The 21,692-nt window shown below is 47.7% G+C and overlaps 1 protein-coding gene and 1 long non-coding RNA gene across 3 annotated transcripts in view; one reads left to right on the top strand and one right to left on the bottom strand.

The window, feature by feature from the left end:
• Positions 1 to 7,479: 7,479 nt before the first annotated feature.
• Abcc3 (ATP binding cassette subfamily C member 3) overlaps positions 7,480 to 21,692 on the top strand; it is a 49,146-nt gene continuing 34,933 nt past the window's right edge. For both annotated transcript variants that reach the window (XM_021176426.2, XM_021176425.2), the window contains exon 1: positions 7,480 to 7,609. In XM_021176426.2, coding sequence (XP_021032085.1) covers positions 7,565 to 7,609 — 45 coding nt within the window. In that variant the 5' untranslated portion in view covers positions 7,480 to 7,564. The remainder of the gene's footprint in view (positions 7,610 to 21,692) is intronic.
• Positions 14,448 to 21,692, bottom strand: part of LOC110304816 — an 8,829-nt gene continuing 1,584 nt past the window's right edge. Inside the window, exons 3-4 of the long non-coding RNA XR_002379110.1 lie at positions 18,053 to 18,373; positions 14,448 to 14,895 (exon numbers count right to left, since the gene is read on the bottom strand). This is a non-coding gene — a long non-coding RNA (uncharacterized LOC110304816). The remainder of the gene's footprint in view (positions 14,896 to 18,052; positions 18,374 to 21,692) is intronic.

Below are 21,692 nucleotides of genomic sequence, written 5' to 3'. Positions count from 1 at the left end.
AGTTGCAAATTGTAAAGCTATGGCTAGTCTCCGGCCTCCTGTAGGGGAGTTGGCTCAGAGGAAAACAGCGTTTCTGGGAGCTTCTGTTCCCAGCTGAATTCTAAGCACAAGAGGAATTTTAGTCTTCAGAATGATACTTACGAGAAGAGTCAGGATCTGTGTTCATCTGACAAATTAATCTCTCTGGCAGCCACCGTGCTCCATCTTNATCTCGTGAAAAGACACAAACCGAGCCTCTTCCCCAGATTAGAACCGGATATGGACCCTTCCATTCGTTAGTCAGGGGGTCCTTCCATTTTACCAATGCATAAGAATTAGAAGTAACTGGATGCCAATGGCGATCTGCTGCAGACTGACCTTTAACATCAGTTTGTAAAAAGTTTAGAACAAATAAGGTAAAGGTGAGATGAGCCTTTGGTGACCTTGGGGGATATAGCCTGTCTCACTGGCGTTGAAATAGCTCTCTATACCTGGTCATTCTTTTTCCTAAAGACCACTAAAAATCACCTACTCAAATTTTCTTGAATAAAAGGTCTCCCCCCCCTCAGTTTGTGTAAATCAGTGACCCACTGAAGGAGACAGACGTAATATTTATATCAGCTAATTCAAGAACACTTGAAGCTGACCATATAGAACCGTCTTTTAGGGTCCAGATGACTCCTAACTTCTGTATTTCCCAGAAATCTGGTAAATGGAGGCTTTTATGTGATCTTTGTGTTGTTAATATCCAATGCCATCCATCCCTCTGGTGTTCTGCAGCCAGGAGTTCCCTCTCCTACCATGGTTCCTCAAACTACAATGTGATGATGATGATGGTAGTGATGATGATGGTGATGATGGCTTTCAAGACAAGATTTCTCTGTGTAGCCCTGGTTGTCCTGGAATTACCTTTGTAGACTAGGCTGGCCTCAAACTCAGAGATCTACCTGTCTCTGCCTCTTCTATACTGGAATTAAAGGCATGTGACACTATATCTCAGTCCCACGTAATAATAATAATAATAGTAATAATAATGTAATATAATACTATAATACATATTGTACAACAATTATAATAATAATTATTATTATTGGTAATAAATATTATTATTGGTTTTAAGGTTTTTTTTTACTATCCCTTTACATCCTGATGCTGAAGATTTGCTTTTTCCATACAATCAAGCATCTATGTTTTGCTTTCAATAGAATGTTTTTCCCCAAGTAATGACCATTAGCACCACCTTCTGCCAATGGTGGGTTAACAAGGCACTATACCCTACTAGAACAACTGTCACTCATCTGAGCAGCCCCCCACCCAATGGGCAGAGCTCCCATCCAAAGGGCCACCCTTTCTGCCTTCTCTTAAACTTCACTGATTACAATTGTCTGTTCCAAGAAAGCCAATGCTAAGCTCTCCTCAATAATCTCAGGCACTGTCAATGGCTTTCTGTTTAACTTGGGATTTCCCAGTGTAGCCTCCTCACCTTTTTTATTCTCTTAAAGGAGATGCTCACTTAAACTCACCTCACGGGGTAACTCCTGGCCTTGTAGCAATCACAATTGGACATTCCAGCTCTGAATCAAAGACGACGACTTTTCACAGTCACTTAGATTCAACGTCCCCATCAGCATTTTAAAGCAGCTGTTTCTTCCCCATAAACCTCACCAAAACGGTTTTTTACTCAAAAAATTACTCTTACTCAATGAGGCAGAAGTTTTTAACTCAGTGGACAAGACCCTAATATTCATTTTCTCTTTCTTACAATTATTTATTTATTTATTTATTTAATGTATGTGAGTACACTGTCACTCTCTTCAGACACTCCAGAAGAGGACATCAGATCCCATTACAAATGGTTGTGAGAGCCCATGTGGTTTGCTGGGAATTGAACTCAGGACCTTTAGGAAGAGCAGTCAGTCTGTGCTCTTAAACTCAGAGCCATCTCTCTAGCCCCAACCCTGATATTCTTTATCCTTCTATACTTCAAGACAAATTCAACTTTCTCTAGCAGCCCCCAGAAGAATGGGAAATGGCTTTTACTGACTTGGGGGGCGGGGGAGGGTACACATACATCATTTCACCTCCCTCCGATGAAGTCTCTGTGGGATGACATCACATCCCTTTACAACCCTGTTCTGCCACAAGTACACATCCTATTTCTGATGCATTGATCATTTCTCAGATGGAGTCAATAATTTGGGCAAAGGAGCCATTCCATGGTGTGAGGATGCTGGACATGGCTCTTTTTGTTACCCTCCTAGAATAGCGCCCCCCCACTCCTGCCCCCCCATTCCCTCCCCCNCCCCCCCCCCCCCCCCCCCATGGGCAGAACTTTTCCTGCCCTTTCTGCTTTCAAATCCCTGCTCAGTCTTTCCATTTATGGACCGATTCTCACTACAGCTCAAGCCATCCCACTCTTACTTCTAGCTGTTATGGAGGCTGTGACCCTAGGAAAAGACCATAGACTTAATCCAATATAATTAAAGGAGTTATTGATTAGTTGCTAGCAGGATGGCAGCCTTAAAGGCAAATCTCAGGCATGTTGTAAAGGAAAGGTTTTGGGTTTTTTGTTTGTCTGTTTTGAGAGGTTTGTTTTGGTTGGTTGGTTTTTTGTTTTGTATTGTTTTGTTTTTTGGTTTTTTTCAAGACAGGGTTTCTCTGTGTGTACCTTTAGGCTGTCCTGGAACCCATTCTGTAGACCAGGCTGGCCTCAAACTCACAGAAATCCACCCACAGAGATCTACCTGCTTTTGCCTCCCAAGTGCTTGATTAAAGACATGTGCCATCACCATCCAGCTATTCTCTAATTTACTTATTTATTTTGTTTTTTTTTTTTTGTGAGAATAGGTTTCTCTTTGTAACCTTGGCTGTCCTGGAACTGGCTCTATAGACCAGGCTGGCCTTGAACTCAGAGATCTGTCAGCATCTGCCTCTCGAGTGCTGAGATTAAAGGCGTGCATACCAGCAAGGAAGGGTGTTTTTAAAGGCAAAAACCATAAGAAGATATTTAATAGCTACACAAGCAAGCATAAATGGTCTGCCCTGTTAAGGTAAGTGGTCAAAGCGACCCACAGTAATCCCTGTATCTGTGTAAACAAGTTACAGAAGCTAAAACGCAGCTAGTCATATCATAACAAGTAGATGGTTACAGTTGTACATTTTTGGGCCTGAGCCACTGAGTGAGGGCTACTGGGAACTTGTCCTCCAGGGACTGAAGTCGGGCAAACATCTAGTGGTACCAAGATGGATGCCTAGCATAAAATGGAGTTTCTTTAGCCATCAGAAAACCACCTTGGCTCATTCCTCAGACTTCTTGTTATCAGTGTTTAGCTCTATCCAAAGCCTCCTATCAATTGTTGGGTTCCTCCATCCCCCAGCTGAGAGCAGCGAATCCCTGGAATCTTCCACCTAATGATCTTTGGCCAACAGGTGCAATTCATGTAAATTTCTCTGTTCACTGAAAAAAAAAATTGTCCACGCTTGCATTGGTGCTTTTTCAGGCATTGTCCTTACTACCTCGCAAACACATGAGTCTGCTCAAGCTGTCTGTAGACACTTGTTAACTGCCCTCTCTGTAATGGGCATCCCCAAACAAATACAAACAAGGGTCCCACTTACATAGCTAAAACGTCTCTCTTTTTAACAATTTTGGGAAATTCACCTATCTCATGGCATTCTCTATAATCGCCAAGGAGAAGCCATAACTGAACATGCCTACTTCTAACCAGAAATCAAATACATAAACAAGAAGGTAGGGACAAGGGGGTTGGCTGCTCAGGAATTAGCTTTAAAAATGGTACATTATTCCTCTCGATTCCCCTCCCCAAAACTGCAGAAAAACATGTTAAGAAGCAAGAGATTTTACAAAAAATGAATGGCTTTATATGAACTCCCTCAAGAATCCAACCAATAGCTGGAAGCTCCTTCTCCCCATTAATCAGAGCCCAGGCTCCACATCTGTGTTTTCTCCTATAGGACCTCTCTTGATCCCAGTGTAGGTGCTAAAGTCAGACCATGAGCTGCTACCAAAAGAGAACAACCTGACAAATTCTATTGAGTTTCAAATCCAGTGGCCTTGCTCATTTGCCTCCTGCCTTTACCACCTTTTCCATAGAACCATTGGAACCGAAGGAATGCACCAGGAATGGGTAGTTCTTCTTTCATGAGAGTAACTGGTTAGTCAATCGACAAACACTCCCTGAGGACTCAGCCAAGCACTGCCTTGGGTGATAAAGAATACTACAATAAAAAAAGATTTATTCCCTGTACTCAATGTTCACAGGCCACTGGGGAGGCAGTAGTTGTGATATAGGGAAGAGACTTCTTGTTGATTTAGACAGGTTCTCATATAGCTTAGACTAGTCTCGCACTCACTGGGTAGCTGAGGCTGGCCTTGAACTTGTGATCTGTTACCTCCATCTCCCAAATGCTGAGATTCCACTTATGCACTACCATGCTCAATACTGACAGAGATCTTGAAGGATAAACAGAGTTTGGCAAGTGCAGGGGGTCAGCGGAATTAGGAAAGGGTCTGCTGGGCAGCTTGGGAGGTGGGCTAAGGGCAGGGGTGCAATAGCCGAGGGTCCAGGAAGTACATTCAGTCCAGGGAGCTACCTGGAGTAGCCATATATGGAAGCTGCATACAGAAGAGGGCCCTTAGTACCTGTACCAGATGGAGCTCTGAGGCCCTGGCAAACTATGGGCGGTCTCAAGGCCTGAGCTCTCTTGCTTGGGTGAGACAAGCAATCAAAACAGCGATGTCCTGCAAACACTATTATAGTAGTCATTTTATGGAGGGGGGTTATTCTACATCTCCTTTTTGTTCTCAGATATATGCAGGGCATTTCTATGCTCACTTAGCCCGTTTAGCTCCCAAGTAAATGACACAGAGAACTGGTGATTTTATTAACAAGCTGCTGGGACTAGAGCTGGGCAGATAGTTGTATATTTTAACCCTCTATGCTATATTGCTATTTCCCAGTCATGTGCTCTGAGTTACTTGCCAATCTGTCCCACCTGGGCTCCTTCTGCTATAGTTGTCTGTCCTCGGGGCAAACTTCTCTTGACCACACGCTCATGGTCCATCCTGTCTCACTCCCTTCTCCCTCTTCTTTCTTCCTCCCCCATGGTCCCTTCCTGAGTCCCTTCCCTCAATTTTCGAGTTCCACCTTTCTACCTCCTCTGCCAGTCACAGGCTCCAGGTTTTTATTAACCAATCAGAGATCATTGGGGAGCATTCTTTACAGCACACCGGTCATTACAATGCCTATCTCTGAACTGTAACCTGATCTTGTGGTACAGAACTCAGCACCTGAATACCCAACACTCAAGACCAACCCTGACACACTATGCTTGTTCTTCAAGGAGCATAGGGGAAAAAAAAGAGAGACCACATTCCATAAGAGGCCAGTAAGAGTGCACCCCCAACATTTCCAGAGGTAGGGGAAGGCAAGGATCACCAAGGAGTGCATCATGACTTTGGAACCTCCCAGCTTGTATGGAGAGACCAGAGAAGGCAGAAAGGATGGAAAGGCTGATGTCATGGAAGAGGGTGCTTTGCTCCAGTGCTGTACCCAGATTCCTGCCCTCAAATTGGAGGCCTAACAAAAGAACTTCACGCTGACCTTGAGCTGGAAGGTCCCAGGGAATGAGAAGGGTCAACTGGGGTTGGGGGAGGCTCATCTTCCTAAAGGATTCCAGAGGAAGGTCCCTTAGTCTCCTCAAGCTCAGAATTATACTGGTGGGTTTTATCCATGGCCCAACTCTAAGAGAAAGCCCAGTAGTAAAATGCCATGGAGGGGTGCTGGGAAAGTCTTGTTTAAGGTTAGCGGAAGGCTCAGAGGCTGGCTCCCAGATGCTTTGATCTTAGATGCCTAGACTACAGGGTAGGAAAGGGGCTTCCGTGGTCCTTTGCTAACTCACTTTGTCCATGAAACTGGTCCCAGAGACATGAGGAGCCTGTCACGGTTACATAAGGTACTGTAGATACTACCTGAGGCATGGAGGGGAGGTAGGCGTGACTGCTGGCTGCCTTGAGGACCTTCCAGAGTCTTCACACAGAACTGTAACCAAGGGCACATTACTAGTTACAGAAGCTCCACGAAGTCTTCTGTACAGAGGTTGGAGGAAGACAGGATGGGAAAAAAGAGGAGAAAGGGGCAGAGGGAGGAGAGAAATAGCACAGGTGACTAACTGTCCCACCCCCACTCTACTAGCTCCTCCCTAATCTGGCTTCCAGTACTTCCTGCCTGCCCAGAGGGGTAATGGATGGTCTACACTATCCTACCGGGTCCCTCCAACGCCTTCAGGAGGCTAGAAATACCCTGTCCTGACTGGGAAACAAATGCCAACCACACACACACACACACACCAAGAGGTTGCAGATAGACACAGGGGTAAATTAGACCAAGAGGATTTCTGCTCACTCCAGAGAGGTGTGGGTGAGTTGGGATCGTATCAGGGAAGAGAGAGAGGGAGGGGAACCCAGCATAGCCAAGCTGGGAAGGCCATTTTACAGACTGACAATGTGGAGGCTCAGTGTTAAGACACGGGCGCATGCCTTTAATCTAAGCCCTTAGGAGGCACAGGCAAGCAGGTCTCTGAGTTCAAGGCCAGCCTGGTCTACAAAGTGATTTCCAGGGCAGCCAGGGCTACACAGAGAAACCCTGTGGTTTCTCAAAAAGCCAAAAAGCCAAAAAAAAAAAAAAAAAAAAAAAAAAAAAAAAAAAAAAAAAAAAAAAAAAAAAAAAAAAAAAAAAAAAAAAAAAAAAAAAAAGCCATGACAGCAACAACAAAGGATCAAGGTGCTAGTGAGGTATCTTCCTGGGGCCTCACTGGGATTAACCTAGGTTGGGTATTACATGTAGTCCATGTGCGATATATATATATATATATATATATATATTTTCTTTTTTTTTTTCTGTTGAATCCTCAGAAAACTCAGTGTGAAGGATTCTATTATGGTGATCCATACTTCACCAGTGCAAAAGTAGGGAAGAGAAGTGCCCTGGACAAGACAGACTAGGGAGCCACAGAACCTGAGAAGGCAGCAACTTAAGGGGACCACAGGGAAGTCATACACCCATCTATTTGGTACTAGGACCAACTTCATGCCCCACTCCCCTGCTGTACACATGTGCATAGACACATCACATAAATGTGCTGGTCTCAGTTCTCTGGTAACGTATGAAGAGAGAGACTGGGCTCACGAGCACTTCACATACTATAGACGATGATCTCCTATTTATTTATAAAGCCAGAAATGACCCTACCTTTAGAAAGGACTTCTTTTACAGTGAGACTCATTCCCAGGTCCTTCAGCTTCGGGGTCTATAAGCTCAGGGACTAGTACAGTCAACTACCCGTCCTTACTCTACTGTCCCTTTCTTACAGTACCCTTTAGGTACCAGCACTTTTACCAAGGCTGTGTCGCAATCGCTGGGGACCGGGAGAACTTGACCCAGAGGGCCTGAGGGCGGGGCGGGGAGGAGTGCCGATGGAGCAGGGAGTCCGAGGCGGTTCCGGGGCAGATCTGCTGGGGCTGAGCTGAACTGAGATTCCAAGTCCTGCGGTGCACCAGAGCCACATGGACCGCCTGTGCGGCTCCGGAGAGCTGGGCTCCAAGTTCTGGGTAAGAAGCGTCCGTCTCTTGGTATCCGTGCTACGGAGGAAGTAGGTGTCAACCGTGGGATGTCTGGTCTCTCGCCCCAACACAGCCCTCCGGAGGAGGCACCTCCAGAGTGTGGAGTGCGGGAGCAGCAGCTGATGCCCTGGAAAGGCGGATGTGCATAGTCAGACCTGGGAGGGTCTAAGCTCCAAAGGGGGAAGAATGGGCGCAGAAGGATGTATAGCCACGGCCGTGCCTTGACCTACCGCGGGGAGAAGCTAGGCAGAAAGGAAATTGCAGGGCGCCAAGAATAGGGAAGCACAGGCACTTGCCTGTTAGTGTAAGTCTCTCTGTCTGGTGGATCCCAGGGACTTTTTGCATTCTGCATAGAAGAACAGTTTGCATTTTGCCTGCATCCCTAATGAATTAATCCACCCCACCCCCCTCCAGCACTGGACCCGACCCAGTAACTGTGCCTTGGTTGTTCATCCAATCTTCCTTGCCTATACCCTAGGGCATCCAGAGCCCTAATCCGTCAGGACTTGGTACAGCTGGACCTTCCAGGCCCTGTTTTGGGAGGCTACTGTTTCTGTGAGCAAGATCCACCTGCAGGTCTGTAAGGAGACTCTATCTACACCCAGGACATGAGAGAGAGAGAGAGAGAGAGAGAGAGAGAGAGAGAGAGAGAGAGAGAGAGAGAGAGAGAAGGGACTGAGGTGTCTGAGCCCAAACCTTTCCATTGATAGATAAGGGAAATGGGGGTCTAGAGAGGTAGGGAATTGTGCCAAAGCACCCAATTCCACGAAACCAGATAATAATAAAGTAAGTTAAAGCAGGTCTTTTGTACTGGGGTTATAGCTCAGGGGCGTGGCGCTTGCCTGATATGCAGGAGACTCTGGGCTCAAAACACAGTACCGTGAGGGTATGGTATGTGCGCACTCGCGCAAGCTCGGTGCAGAAAGGTAACTTTCTGTGTCTCTCCTCAAATCCTTGTATCAGTCATCTTAAACGTCTGAAGTGTGTGCAGCCTCAGCACTTGTTCCTCCACCAGGCAAAGCAACTGGGGACACAATCTCAGCCTCACAGGCAGAGTTGACACGGGGCTACTTTCTGATTACCCAGGGGCTGCCCGCCCTCGTCTGGTTTCAAATCTAGAATCCGAATCCCAGTCTGTGTTTCTTCCATGAGGAGTATTTGTGTATAGGCATCTGGTGTGTGCAGATGTGCGTGTGCAGGGATGAGGGTGAGCTGTTTTGCACAAGCGTGTGCTGTGTGTCTGTGTGTGAACAGGCATGTAAAAGTCAAGAGCCACATCTCGGACTGGACTGGGCACAAAGTGTAACGTGGACTTGAGAGAAGTGAAAGGTCCTACGTCCCCTTCCCTTCCTGCCTCCCAATGCCAAGAAGCTGAATGTAGCTGCACAGCCTGTCAGTATTCAGTATTCAGGAGCTGGAAGTAGAACCAGAAATTCCAGGTTATCCTTGGCTACAGGGCAAGTGCCAAGGCCAGTCTGAGACACATGAGACTTTATTTCCAAACAAACAACAAAAAGAAAAAATTAAAAGTGCTTCTGGAGACTACCCTTTTCCTTTGGGTCACTAACTGGTTCTAGCTCAAACCATGAGGAGTGCCCCCATCATCTAGACGGGAGTGGCCACTCTCCTCTGAGGTCCAGAGGGAATACACTGGAGTATGGGCGAGCTTCTTTTCTCTGCTCACTTGGACTTGCCAGGCATGACTGTGGCATGGTAATGATCACAGTGACTAGGCAAAAAAAAAAAAAAAAAAAAAAAGGTGACAAACAGGAGGAAGGGTGTGCCAAGTTTCAGGTGCAACCTTCCTGGTCCCTAGGCGGCAATAAAGCCTTGAGTAATTAGAACTTCCCAAGGCATTGCGCCCCAGAGGCTGGAGATAGAAACCTGTCCCAAGTCAGGGATATGCAACACAGGGGCTTAGCTAAACCAACCTTTCAAGGTAGAGACTTGGGGTGACACCTGGCTGGTATAGCAGTGGCAAGATCATCATGTTGTTCCAGAGTTCTGGACTAAGAGGCAAGATGCCCGTATCATAGTGCCAATCTTCCCATGCCTGGCTGCACTTTTGAGCCTCAGGCACCCTGGCCCTGGAACATAGTACTGTGCATGAGGCCATGTGGGTTGGATCTCATCTCTACTGTGACCCTTTGGAGTGGGGGTTGTCTCTATGCTTCGATGTCTTCAATGATGGGGAGCACGGGGGTGGGGGGGACTGACTACACCTCTGCCCATCCCAGATTGAAAAGATCCTCCTTCTTCCAGGTGATCTTGGCTTTTTGAAGACCATTACTGGTTGCACTTGTCAGTGGCTTCATGTTGGGGTGTGAGAAAGCAGCAAGCTTCGCATAGTTCAGCCCTGGGGAGTGAAGGGGGTGTTGCAGAGCTAAGATGTGGAAGGGTCTCCGGTTAGGGTCTCCGGCCTAAGCTACTCAAAAGGCTGACTTTCTGGGCTACTCTTTTTTTTTTTTTTTTGGTATGCTACTTTGTATCTCATTTGCATCATATATAATTCAGCTATACCTTTGAACCTTAGGAGCCATGGTGAGGAGTAACTGGGAGTAGCCAGGGAAAAGCCAAACAGAGAAGAAAAGGGACTGGACCCCTGTTTACTTAGACTTTCCCTAGCTTTTGATGGCCTTTCTTTCTTCACCTGTGAGATGAGGAAATGAGCCACCTGCTGCTTACCTTGCAAGATTTTTATGGCGATCAAATGAAATAGAGAATGTGAAATTAAGTTGAGAAGCAAGAAGCTCTGTTGGCAGGCCCAGCTAATCCTATTGACTGGTGGGAAGACAGTGAGGAATGAGGTCAGACTGCCATGTGTTTAAAGCCATGGTCCTGCGAGCAAAGAGTTGGCAGGCTGCTGGGACAGAGGCTCGGCTCCAGCAGGAGAGCAGGAAGCTAATGCCTGCTACAGATTCAGCCTCATTCCCCCTATGAGTGGCAATCTGGGGACCTGTGATCCTGTAGATACACCTACACCTGTATGTTCACACACACCACATGCTAGGTGCCATGACATGTCTCCTTCACACTCCCTGTCCCCATCTCTTTGGGCATATATATTATCAATATCTCAGAGTACACCTTAAATTTGTGTGAAAAGAAGCTCCAAAAGAAGTAGGCCAGAGGAAGACTCTGTCTCAAAGAACAAATAGGACATGGTAGCACATGCTTATGATATCATACTTGCGAGGTAGAGGCAGGAGAATCAGACAGGATAGCCCCTAGCTATGCAGCAAATTTGAGGTCAGCCTAGATTACATGAGATCCCATCTCAAAAACAAAGCCTGGCAGTGTTAGCACACGCTTTTAATCCTAGCACTGTGGAGGCAGAGGCAGATGGATCTCTGTGAGTTCAAGACCAGCCTGATCTACAGAGCGGGTTCCAAGCCAGCTAGAGTTACACAGAGAAACCCTGTCTGGAAAAACAAAACAAAACAAAAAAAAACGAAAACAAAACAAACAAACACATCCAAAAATTGGAGAGAGAGTTCAGATGCAAGAGATCAAGGGCAGAGGAGGTTGGGAATTCTCTCTGTTCTGATTGGCTGCCCAATGCCCCCAGAGGACCACTGTTTGTTTTGGGACAGGTTAGACAGACCTCACTGGGGTGAAGGGAGTGCATAGAGAAGCCTGGACTGTTCTCAAAAAGTGTAGTCTGTTTGCATAACTAAGTTTGATCCCAGGCCCTCTGGAAGCATAGGAAGCCAGAGGCTCACTTTGCGTGTATACAGAATTATCCTGACTGCCTAAAAAGTAGCTGGCACTTGAGATGTACAATTACCCACCTCGTGGGAAGAAAACCCAAGCAAGGACAGCAGATGGTCCTCACTCCGGATTCTATGAGCTAGGGAAGAAGGACATTTTAGTCGATGGAGATTCTCCAGTTCCTCTTCTCTGATTCCTGGACCCTTCCATTCCTGGCTTTCTCATTGTCCCAGACTTAAGTCTACTTGGCAGCAGCTCTTGGTCCCATGGGTTTCATAGGGGTCAAGCCCATATGGAAAAGATAAGTATTCCACCACCTAAGGAGGGACTAAGCTCCGGTACCTTGAAGACCCATTTCCATGGCTCCTTCTTTGGCTCATCTCAATTCTGTCATTGACTGGGTAGTAACTGTGAGGAAGTCACTCAACTTCTTTGGGTCTAGCTGAGCTTACGGTGGTTTGGGGGAGGGGGTTGTTTGGGGAGGGCATTCAGGTCTGCAGCTGCTTGGTGATGATTCCGGGAGGATGAGCTTGTGGCCCAGGGCCGTAAATAAGGTGCTCTAAACATTAGGGCTATAGGTATTATAGGTTCTAAGGTTTCCTATTAGATTGTTGCCCAACACTCATAGGCACAAGTAATGGACAAGGTCCAAGTTTCGATGCATCTGGGCTCCCATATGAAAACAATGTCATGCAAAGATGCTGGGAACAGGATGGCTGCTGAATGAACAGATGGGTGGAAGATGCCCACTTGTAAGCCTGCTAGATACCATCTCCTTCCAGGGACCTAATCTTCCCTGCCAGGCCAGGGGCCTGGAAAACCCTTTTCATTAAAGCTGGAGATCTCGAACCTCAGGCTTATTAGTTTTAGTCTCTGAGTTCTTGGCTTCTGGGTGGGAGATTTGGTCCCTTGTGGTCCTAGACCGTCTCCCCCTGTTCCCTGGGCCTGAGCTAAAGGGAGAAACTTAGGAAAGGAAGTGAGTCGGGGATGTAACCTGGGAGGAGAAGCTTTGCCAAATGAACTGGCTTCCCCACCTCACTCCCCAAAATGGTCTTATTGCCACACCTGCAATCCCAGTGCTCAGAAAGCTGGAGCAGAAAGATCGCCCTGAGGCTGAGGCTATCCCTGGCCATAGATGTTGTTTTCAAAACAACCAAGGGGCTAAAGACGCAACTTAGTTGGAGGAGTGCTGGCCAAGCATTCGTGAAGCTGGTGCTTGATTATAAGCACCACACCTATAAATCCTGGCACTTGGCATTTGGAAGCAGGAGGATCAGGAATTCAAGGTCTTTCTTAGGTACATACTGAATTTGAGGTCAACCTGGTCTATATAAGACCCATCTAACAAAATAAACAGGGGCTAGAGAGATGCCCCCGTGGTTACGAATGCTTCTTGCTCTTCCAAAGGACTGGAACTCAATACTCAGAGCTCACATTAGGTGGCTCATGACCGCCTGTAACTCTAGCTGCAGGGAATCCAACTTCTGGCCTTCTCGGGTACCTGCAGTCTCATGCACTCATGTATGCACAGACACACCTATACATAATTAAAAATTATAACAATAAGGCTAGGCGATGGTGGCACATGCCTCCAATACCAGCACTTGGGAGGCAGAGGCAGGCCAATCTCTGAAGTCAGCCTGGTCTACAGAGTTCCAGGATGAACCTGTCTGGAAAAATATATTACAAAAACAAATCTTGGGGCTGGAGAGATGGCTCAGTGCTTAAGAGCACTGACTGCTCTTCCAGAGGTCCTGAGTTCAATTCCCAGCAACCACATGGTGGCTCACAACTGTCTGTAGTGGGATTAGATGCCCTCTCCTGGTGTGTCTGAAGACAGCGACAGTGTACTTGTCATATAAATAAATAAATAAATAAATAAATAAATAAATAAATAAATATTTTTTTTAAAAAAATCTTAAAACAATAGCAAACCAAAGGGCTTTGGAGTACAAATGGCCTAATTTTGAAGTGAGGGCTGAAAGTCTGTGCCTTTGCCCCCTCCCCCTATAGGTACCTCGGGGTCAGGACACCCGGTTGTGCTCTCCTCTAGCCCACCTGGAACTATTCTTTCTGCAGTTGGTCCAGGAAGCTGAGCTGTGGGGCAGAGTGTGAGTGGGAATGAGACCTCAAGCCTAGATTAAATTTCTCTTCCAAACCAGACAGTCCAGTTTCTAATCCCCTTTGCCCCCAGAACTCAGCTGGTCCATTGCCTGGTATTGGCAATCCCTACGCCCCAGGTGCATGGATGAACTGCAGGAGGGGAGGGCTGGCAGCGTGATTCTGATGTCACACTGGTGCTGACAGGGCACTAGGGAGGCACAGTCGAACCCAAGGAGCCTAGGACTTGGGTTGCATTGTCAGACCTTGAGTTCCAGGTTAACCATGGGTCCCAGAAGTCCTGGCACAGTGACACTCAATAACCAAAAGTCTTCCCGGGATGCCAGGTCTTTTACAGGAGTGAGAGGTGTGTTCTGCCTTCAAGCTAGCGGCTGGCCCAGCATAGCCCTCTGTGGCCTCTCAGGCTTCCTGTTTTTGTCTTAGTAGCTCATGGAGGGCCGGGGAGGGGGTGGTGGTGAATCAGAAGGTGGCTGCTTCCCTTCCCTCCAATTTCTGCTGAGATAGATGATCTTGCCAATCGGTCCCTTCGCAGTGACCTCAGGAGCTGTCTAGCACAGATGCACACTCCCACCCCCCCATACCAGATTGAGGAAGCAATGAATCTTCTTTAGACAGAGCCTGTCAGCAGCCTGAGGCCTGGGAGATTGCTGACAGAAGTGGGACAGAGAACTCTGGAGTCCTTATGCCCCTCCCCCTGCCACTGGTTTGAGTCTACAAGGGATCTCAGCCTCAGTGCCCATGAAGGGGCATCTGCCCTGTGGTCCATTCTGGGTGCCGGACCTTCTACCTTATCGGCTCCATCCAGCTGTTTAATCGCAGTATTTAGGAAGCTGCTGTTGCTATGGAAACCAAGTGGATGACGGCAGGCGGGGCTGTGGGCCTGGGCTGCCTCCCAGCTGGTGCTCTTCGGACCAGGAATGGAAGAGGAGTTTTAAGGAGCCACCCTCCACCCTGCCTGAGGGGATCCAGGAAATGACCACAACTGACTCTGTCCTCTCTGTCATTTATACTTTAGTGCCTTCGTCTCGAGGCCCCTTTTTGTTGTCAGGATGGTGCTTCAGTGCCAGAGAAACAGCATGATGTTGTCTTGGTGTTCAGCCACGGAAGCTGGGGCCCGGGAGAGCACGTTAGTTCATTCACTCGTGTGTTTTGTTCAGTCGGTGTAGAGAGGGTATGTGCCTTCTGGGCTAAGTGCCCAGAAGCCATGGGCAGGCAGGTAGGAAGGTGAAGGTGAAGGTGAGGCTGAGCTCTGGAAGTTCTGCCTCGGTGCTTTTCCTTGAAGAAGGACCAAAGTCATCTGGCTGAGATGGGCAGGCTGCAAACTCTAGGCAGTGAGGAGCATCGCGGTCAACAAAAGCTGTCCTTTAGCAAACCTGTCCTCAAGGAGAGGTTGAAAAGCAATAACTGAAACACGTGTATCAAGTGAGAGAAGGTTGTCATGGCTGTGGAGAAAATAAAATGGATAAGGGACAGGTGCAGGGTTAAGACCAGGCCTACGATGGGTCACAGTTCTAATTAGGAACTTTGATGAGACAGTATAATCAGAGCTAAACCTGCACAGGGGCAGTGAGGGTTCAGAGGCAAGTGAAGAAGGAACAGCTGAAGGTGACCAGGTCCCAGGCCAGGGTCTTAAGGCAGACTGAGGCTAGAAGATCACACAGGTCAGGAAGCTGCCAATGATTTGGAGGGCTGTGTGGCGTTCCCTGCATTTTCCTTAACGCCGGTAAGAGGCAGGGAGGTGCAATGGGTGTGTAGTCTAGCTCGGACTTCCAATAGGTTTTTCTGGCTGTACTAGGAAAGAGAATGTAGGGACAAGTGGTTGAGCCAAAGCAGGAAACCAGAGAGAGGGCCCTGGAAGGAATCCAGTCAGCAGAGCAGAGGGTGGAGAAGAGGCCAGATTCAAGAGATTAGGGCCAGCAGGTGAGGTTCCCTGTCTCTGGATAAGGTTGATCAAATATAGCATCACCACAGAGTTCTGCTTAGCCTTTGTGTGTACGTGAGAGGAGCTGTTTTTGTTTGAGACAGGATCTTGTTATGTAGACTAGGATAGGTTTGTTACAGAGCTAGGGTGGTAGGCATGTATGGTTACACCTGAACTCCCACCTGATTTTTTTTTTTTTTTTTTTTTTTTGGACAGAGTGGACAGGGTTTACTGATGGATAGGATCAGGAAGTGAGAAAGAGAAAAAGCTGGGGTGCCCAGGAAGATCCTGTCCTGAAGGAAGGGGAAAGGGTGGAGGAGAGATCAGGAGGGATGGAGGGAGGAAAGAAGAAGGCATTGCCAGTCACCAAGGTAGGCAGGTAGCAGGAGAAGAGGTATCCCAGTTCCAGACCTGCGGTGTGTGATATGTCCCATGTATGTTCTAGCAATAGCTCTGGGGTGGATAATCTGGGATGCAGGAATGAACAACAGGTACCTGCTGTCTCTAAGGAGCACATCTCCCACAAGAATAGTCTCCCAGACAGGACCTTCATGAGCCCAGAGCCACCATCCAGTCCTCAACCCCCAAGGTTACTTGGTTCTGTCTACGGCATCAGTGTTTATGTCATAAAACATGTCCCCAACAGCCCGATGTCCTGTCTATCACCCACTTTCCGAAGTGTGACCAGGTAACGGGTAGGCATTTTCCCCATTCATTACTCCTGCATGAAAGGTGGCTGTGGGTCTGTCATTATTTGCATCCAAAGTTCAGAGGGTTGCAGGAACCAGCTACCATTTCATGACTCAAAAGTGGCAGAACTGAGACAAGTGCAACAGTAACACTTGGGAGGTGAAGGCAGCAGAATCAAGAGTTCAAAGCCAGCCTAAGCTACACAGTAAGTTCAAGGCTAGCCTACCTTAAACAAGAACTTGGCCTCAGACCAACAAACAGACTAACAGAGATATACTACATCAGCAACACCAAGGTTGGTTCCTCTGGTGACCTTAAAGCCAGTGATGTGTCCTAGTGTTAACTATGGACCCGTACATAGGTTCTCTCACCCCACGCTCCTTCATGATGTATTTAACAGTTTCTGGTGTGCTCCAGGGCACCTGACCCTGTGCTGAGGGATGCAGCCTCAAGAGAGAACAAGAGGAGGGCATGGGGTACCCCGCTAAAGATCTGCAAGACTCAGGGGGGAAGCGTCTCTGGTACATGGGCCCAGGGAGAATGGATTAGAAGAAACCACCATCCCATGGCATCTCCAAAGCCAGGATATTTGTCCTGGCTCCACAGTGTCAACTGTCCCTGAAGCTGTTACCAAAGCCAGTGATGTTCACTTTTCCTCTGTAAACTGAACCCAACAACACCCCTGTTTTATATCTCAGGAACCTGTTTTGAATTACCCCCTGGATAGTAGCTTTATGAGGGTAGCCATAAAATGCTGGAAACGCTTTATGCCACCTTGTTCCCCTCACCTTGCTGGTCACTGCAGCTACAAAGGAGGCTACCCTAGCAAAGTCAGAGAGCACCAGTGTGGTGCAATTCAGGTACACCAATAGTAAAGGCAGGATGGCCCAAATTTCAAGGCCAACCTGGGCAATTTAGCAAGCCTCAAGATTTAAAAAAAAAAAAAAATCAAACATGAAGACATAGCCCAGTGGTAGATAGAGTCCTTGCCTTGCTTGGGTGAGATCCCAGGCTCTATGTCCTTTGCCACCAAAATGAGGGTGACTCATTCAACACACAGGGCATTCTTTTGGTGGGAGCGGGGATATGCCGCGGTACCTGTGTGGAGGTCAGAGGACAACTTTAAGAAGTTTGTTCCCTTCTTCCACTATGTGTATTTTTTTTTTTTTTTTTTTTTTTGTGACAGGGTTTTCCTGTGTAGCCCTGGTTGTCCTGGAACTCACTTTGTAGACCAGGCTGGCCTCGAACTCAGAAATCCGCCTGCCTCTGCCTCCCCAGTGCTGGGATTAAAGGCGTGCCCCATCACGCCCGGCTATGTGTATTTTTGTGAACCAAACTCAGGTTGTCGGGCTTAGTGTGTGCTGCTACCTGCTGAGCCATCTCCCCACCCTCAGTACGTGGTTTTGAAAGATTCGTGTATACTGAACTGAAAGAAGGTGCTCATTTTCATATCTGTACGTTAACAACCGTTAACAGGGAGAACATTTGCTTGCTTGTAGCTATGGAGATTGTGTGTGTGTGTGTGTGTGAGTGTGCGCGTGTGTGTGTGTACCGTGGAGCATATGTGGAGATATGAGGACAACCTGGTGTGTTGGTCTTCACCCTCCATCTTGTTGGAGACAATGCCTCTTGTTTGCAGCAGTGCACGTCAGGCTAACTGGCTCCCACGTTTTGAAGGATGCTCTGCTTCTATCTCCCATCTGGCCAGAGGAGCACCAAGATTACAGATGTGGTTTCTGTGCCTCGATTGACATGGATTTTGGGGGTTTGAACTCTGGTTCCCACACCTGTGTGGCACGTGCTTTAATAACTGAGCCATCTCCCTAGTCCCCAAGAGGTATCTCTTAAAAACTCATAACCTGAATTGGTATCAGGGTTCTTGGCTTAGCATGCTTGGCTCATTCCCCAGGACCAGAATCAAAGACAAAAGTCACAGCAGAAATGCCTAGAGGCTTCGTATAGAATATGTGAGCCAGAGATCTGCTTACCTCAGTTAGGAGCTTTCTGGAACCGGATGGGGTGTGTTCTCGGTAGAAAGTTCACATCATGGAACACACAGAAATGCAGGTGGACTCTCCAGAATAATATACCACCACACTTTGTTGACTGAAAATGCCAGACAAACACCATACAGCTTCATTTATGGCAAGCTCCAATCCAGGCTTGGATCACCCATTGCGTGAAAATCCATTGCAGGAGAAATCAGGGTGTGTTCTCTGTGGTGGACAGTGGTGAGGAAGGCCCAGGGCGTCTTCTGTCACCAGTGCTATATCTCTTGGTGTAGATGTTGTTTACACAGCTCAATACACCTGTGTAGGGGCGGGGGATTGTGGAGGTTTCTATTTCAGAGATATGTGCATTTTTTTCTATAATTACGTCACACTTGAATTTTAAAAAATGCTTTTAAAGTGGGTTTTGGCAGGAATAGTGGTACACACTCATAATTCCAGTACTTGCAAAGTAGAGACAGAATGATCAGGAATTTAAGGCCAGCCTGGGTTACTAGAGACCCTACCCCAAAAAGGAAAATAATACAAAATAGAGTGGAGGGTGGGGGAGGTGGAGAAGAAAAGGCAAAACTGGGGCTAAGCAGTCTGCCTTCCCTCCATCTTGATCTCCCTGATCAGGAGGACTGGTGTAGACTCGGCTCATGATTGACAATGTAGAAGCTTAGCAGGAGTATGTGGGGTTTGGGCTTATATCGTCTGAGTAAAGACAGAAAATGGGCCAGACATGGTGTTACAGGTGTGATCCCAGCAAATGGGAGACTGAAACCAGGAGGATCATGAGTTTGAGGCCAGCCTGAACACATTGAGATCTTGTCTCAAAAGACCCTGGATCTTGAACTATAGCTCAGTGGTAGAGCACCTGCCTGGCATGTGCAATGCCCCACCCCCGGGGTTGATTTCCTAATAAGGAAGAAAGGAAAGAAAGACAAGAGAGAGAGAGGAAGGGAAATATAAAGAATAAATGGGTACCAGCTACGTCCTGTGTAGGGATCTGGAGTACAACATGTATGTACCACAATTACCCAACACGAACACACACGGCCTGAGGGAGGAGCCTCCAGGCCGAATGTCCTGGCTGCGGGCTGCCAGGCTGCTGTGTCTGTAGCACGGGACTTTCTCCAAAGCATCCTCCGAAGCAGGAAAGTGGCTCCAGAAAGTGTCACTCACAACGAGCACTGAGCACCGATTCTAGATGTGGACGGATGCTCAGGGAGGGGAGAGGCTGCCCCTGAGCCTGCCCAGCACTGCTCAGTGGAGGTGCTGGGGTTTGCAGAGTTGGAAGAAGAGAGACCAGGCACAGCCAAGGTGCCCAAGTGGGAACCCCAGAGCAGGCTCAGAGTGGAGAGAGTGAAGGGATGAGGAGGGGAGAAAGTGGGAGGAGAGTCCTGCAGGACCTGCCCACCAGGGTGGGCTGGGCTCTATAAACAGCGGGAGCCATGGCAGCTTTGCTGGCACATGACAGGGGACAAAGCTATATTTCAGGAAAAAGCAGCAGTGGCCAGGGCATTGGAGGACAGAAGGCTATCCAGAGATGACTAGGGGAAAAACAGGCTAAGGAAAGGGAAGCAGGGTGTAGTAGCCTTCCCTAGAAGCACAGATGAAGAACCCAGACCACTAGAAAGTTTCTAAGTTCACTCAAGGCCAGCTGAGGTTTTACACGCTATAAGAAGACACTTTGATTTTTGTCTTCTAGATAATGATGAGCCTCTGAAGGTTTAGAAGGAGTATATGATATTATCTTCTTTGTTAATGCTTTCATTTCTTCAATGGGTGTGTGTGTGTGTGTGTGTGTGTGTGTGTGTGTGTGTGTGTATTTGGAGTCTGGTGAAGGCTAGTGTTATGCAGGGGGATCATGGCAGGCCTTGTTGAAAAGGAAAGACTTAAGCATGTAGGGAAAAGCACTTTGGGAAAAGGAGGATGGTATGTGAAAAGGCCCTGAGGCAGGAATTGCTTAGCAGGTAGGTGCTCAGGAACAGCAAAAAAATCGGTGGCTGCCATGAGGTAAGAGAACAGTATAGAAGTCAGGGCAGAGGGATGGGACATGGTACAGGGTGTGTAGAATGGAGGTTTCTAGTTAAGAGTTGATTATAGGCCAGGCAGTGGTGGTGCATGCCTTTAATCCCAGCACCTGGGAGGCAGAGGCAGGTGGATTTCTGAGTTTGAGGCCAGTCTGGTCTACAGAGTGAGTTCCAGGACAGCCAGGGCTACACAGAGAAACCCTGTCTCAAAAAAAAAAAAAAAAAAAAAAAACAAACAAACAAACAAAAGAGTTGATTATAGCATTGGTGACTGAGGAACAGGCTAGAGAGATGAGCCCAAAAGTCATTGATATCTACATGCCCTGGAACTCTGAGACCAAAGGAGAGCAGCAGAGGGTGAACCCAGATAGAGAAGCGAAAGGACTGAGCCTGGGCACTCTCACATCAAGAGAAGGAGCCAGCTAAGAGACCATGAGGCATGGCTATGAAGAAAGAACAGGGCCAGCATTCGCATCCCTGAGGTGCCAAAAGAAAAGAGAGCAGAGCCTGTTGGCAGGCTCTGAGAGGCTAGAGCTGGTATGATAGCTGGAGGGTAAGTGGGAGGGACCAGGTAGGAGTGGCCAACTTGGAGGTTTTATCCTCTTTGTTGTGGTCATCATCATCATCATCACCCCCACGGTTTTAACCCTGAAGAAGCCGAGACCCTCTAGAGGTGATCAGATCACAGGGGCTTAAAAGAGGTGAAAGCCCGAGTTAGACACCTGCCTATCCAGTCACTCCTCCCAGCAAGGGTCCAGTTGAGGTGCTTCCTGGGGAAGTAGAAGTTAGATGTGTGGTGGTGGCTTTGACAGAGACAGGCAGCACCAGTGGGGTTTGCTGTTCCTTTCAGGAAATAAAACAAGTTTGTCATAAAAGGTATTGAACATGAGGTAGCTGAGGACAGATGAGATGTCTTCTGAGAGACAAGGGGGGAGAGGCCACATAGGCCCTAGGACAGCGGCTTCTCAGCCTGTGGGTTGCAATGTCTCAAAGGATCCTTTCATTGGATCCTGAATGTCAGATGTTTACATTAGGATTCATAAAAGTGTGAAATTGCAGTTACAAAGTAGCAACAAAAATAATTTCATGGTCGGGGGTTGCCACGACATGAGGAACTGTATTAAAGGGTTGCAGTATTTGGAAGGTTGAGAACCACTGGCCTAGGAGACTGGAGCTAGTGACTTGGCTTCAGGGCTCCTCAGTGCAGTCTGTGATCAATGATGCACAGTGACCTAAGGGCTAAGGTTGTGCACACATAGTTCACTGGGACAAAGAGAAAAAAAAGTCAGTAAGAAATACTTGCCAGGAAGTGGGAGACCAGGAAGGAGCCGAGGTGAGGGTACTGAAGCATGAGAATGGCTGAAGCCATTTTCCCTGCAGAGTCTGAGAAAGCTCAGGGACTGGGTGGCTGCAGGAGGCTGGGGGAGGGGCCAGGCTGGAGGAGAGGATATATGGAAAACTTAGACACCCAGCTTACTTCTCCATCTCCTTTCAAATACAGGCCAGTGCCAGCCATCCCTACAGAGACTCTCCTCCTCCTCCTCCTCCTCCTCTTCCTCCTCCTCCTCTTTTTCCTCCTCCTCCTCCTCTTCCTCCTCCTC

This window comes from Mus caroli, chromosome 11 (assembly GCF_900094665.2).
Source record: "Mus caroli chromosome 11, CAROLI_EIJ_v1.1, whole genome shotgun sequence".
Taxonomy (NCBI): Eukaryota; Metazoa; Chordata; class Mammalia; order Rodentia; family Muridae; genus Mus; species Mus caroli.
The sequence above is the reverse complement of the archived record's forward strand: the minus strand, read 5'-3'. Positions and strand labels throughout refer to the sequence as shown.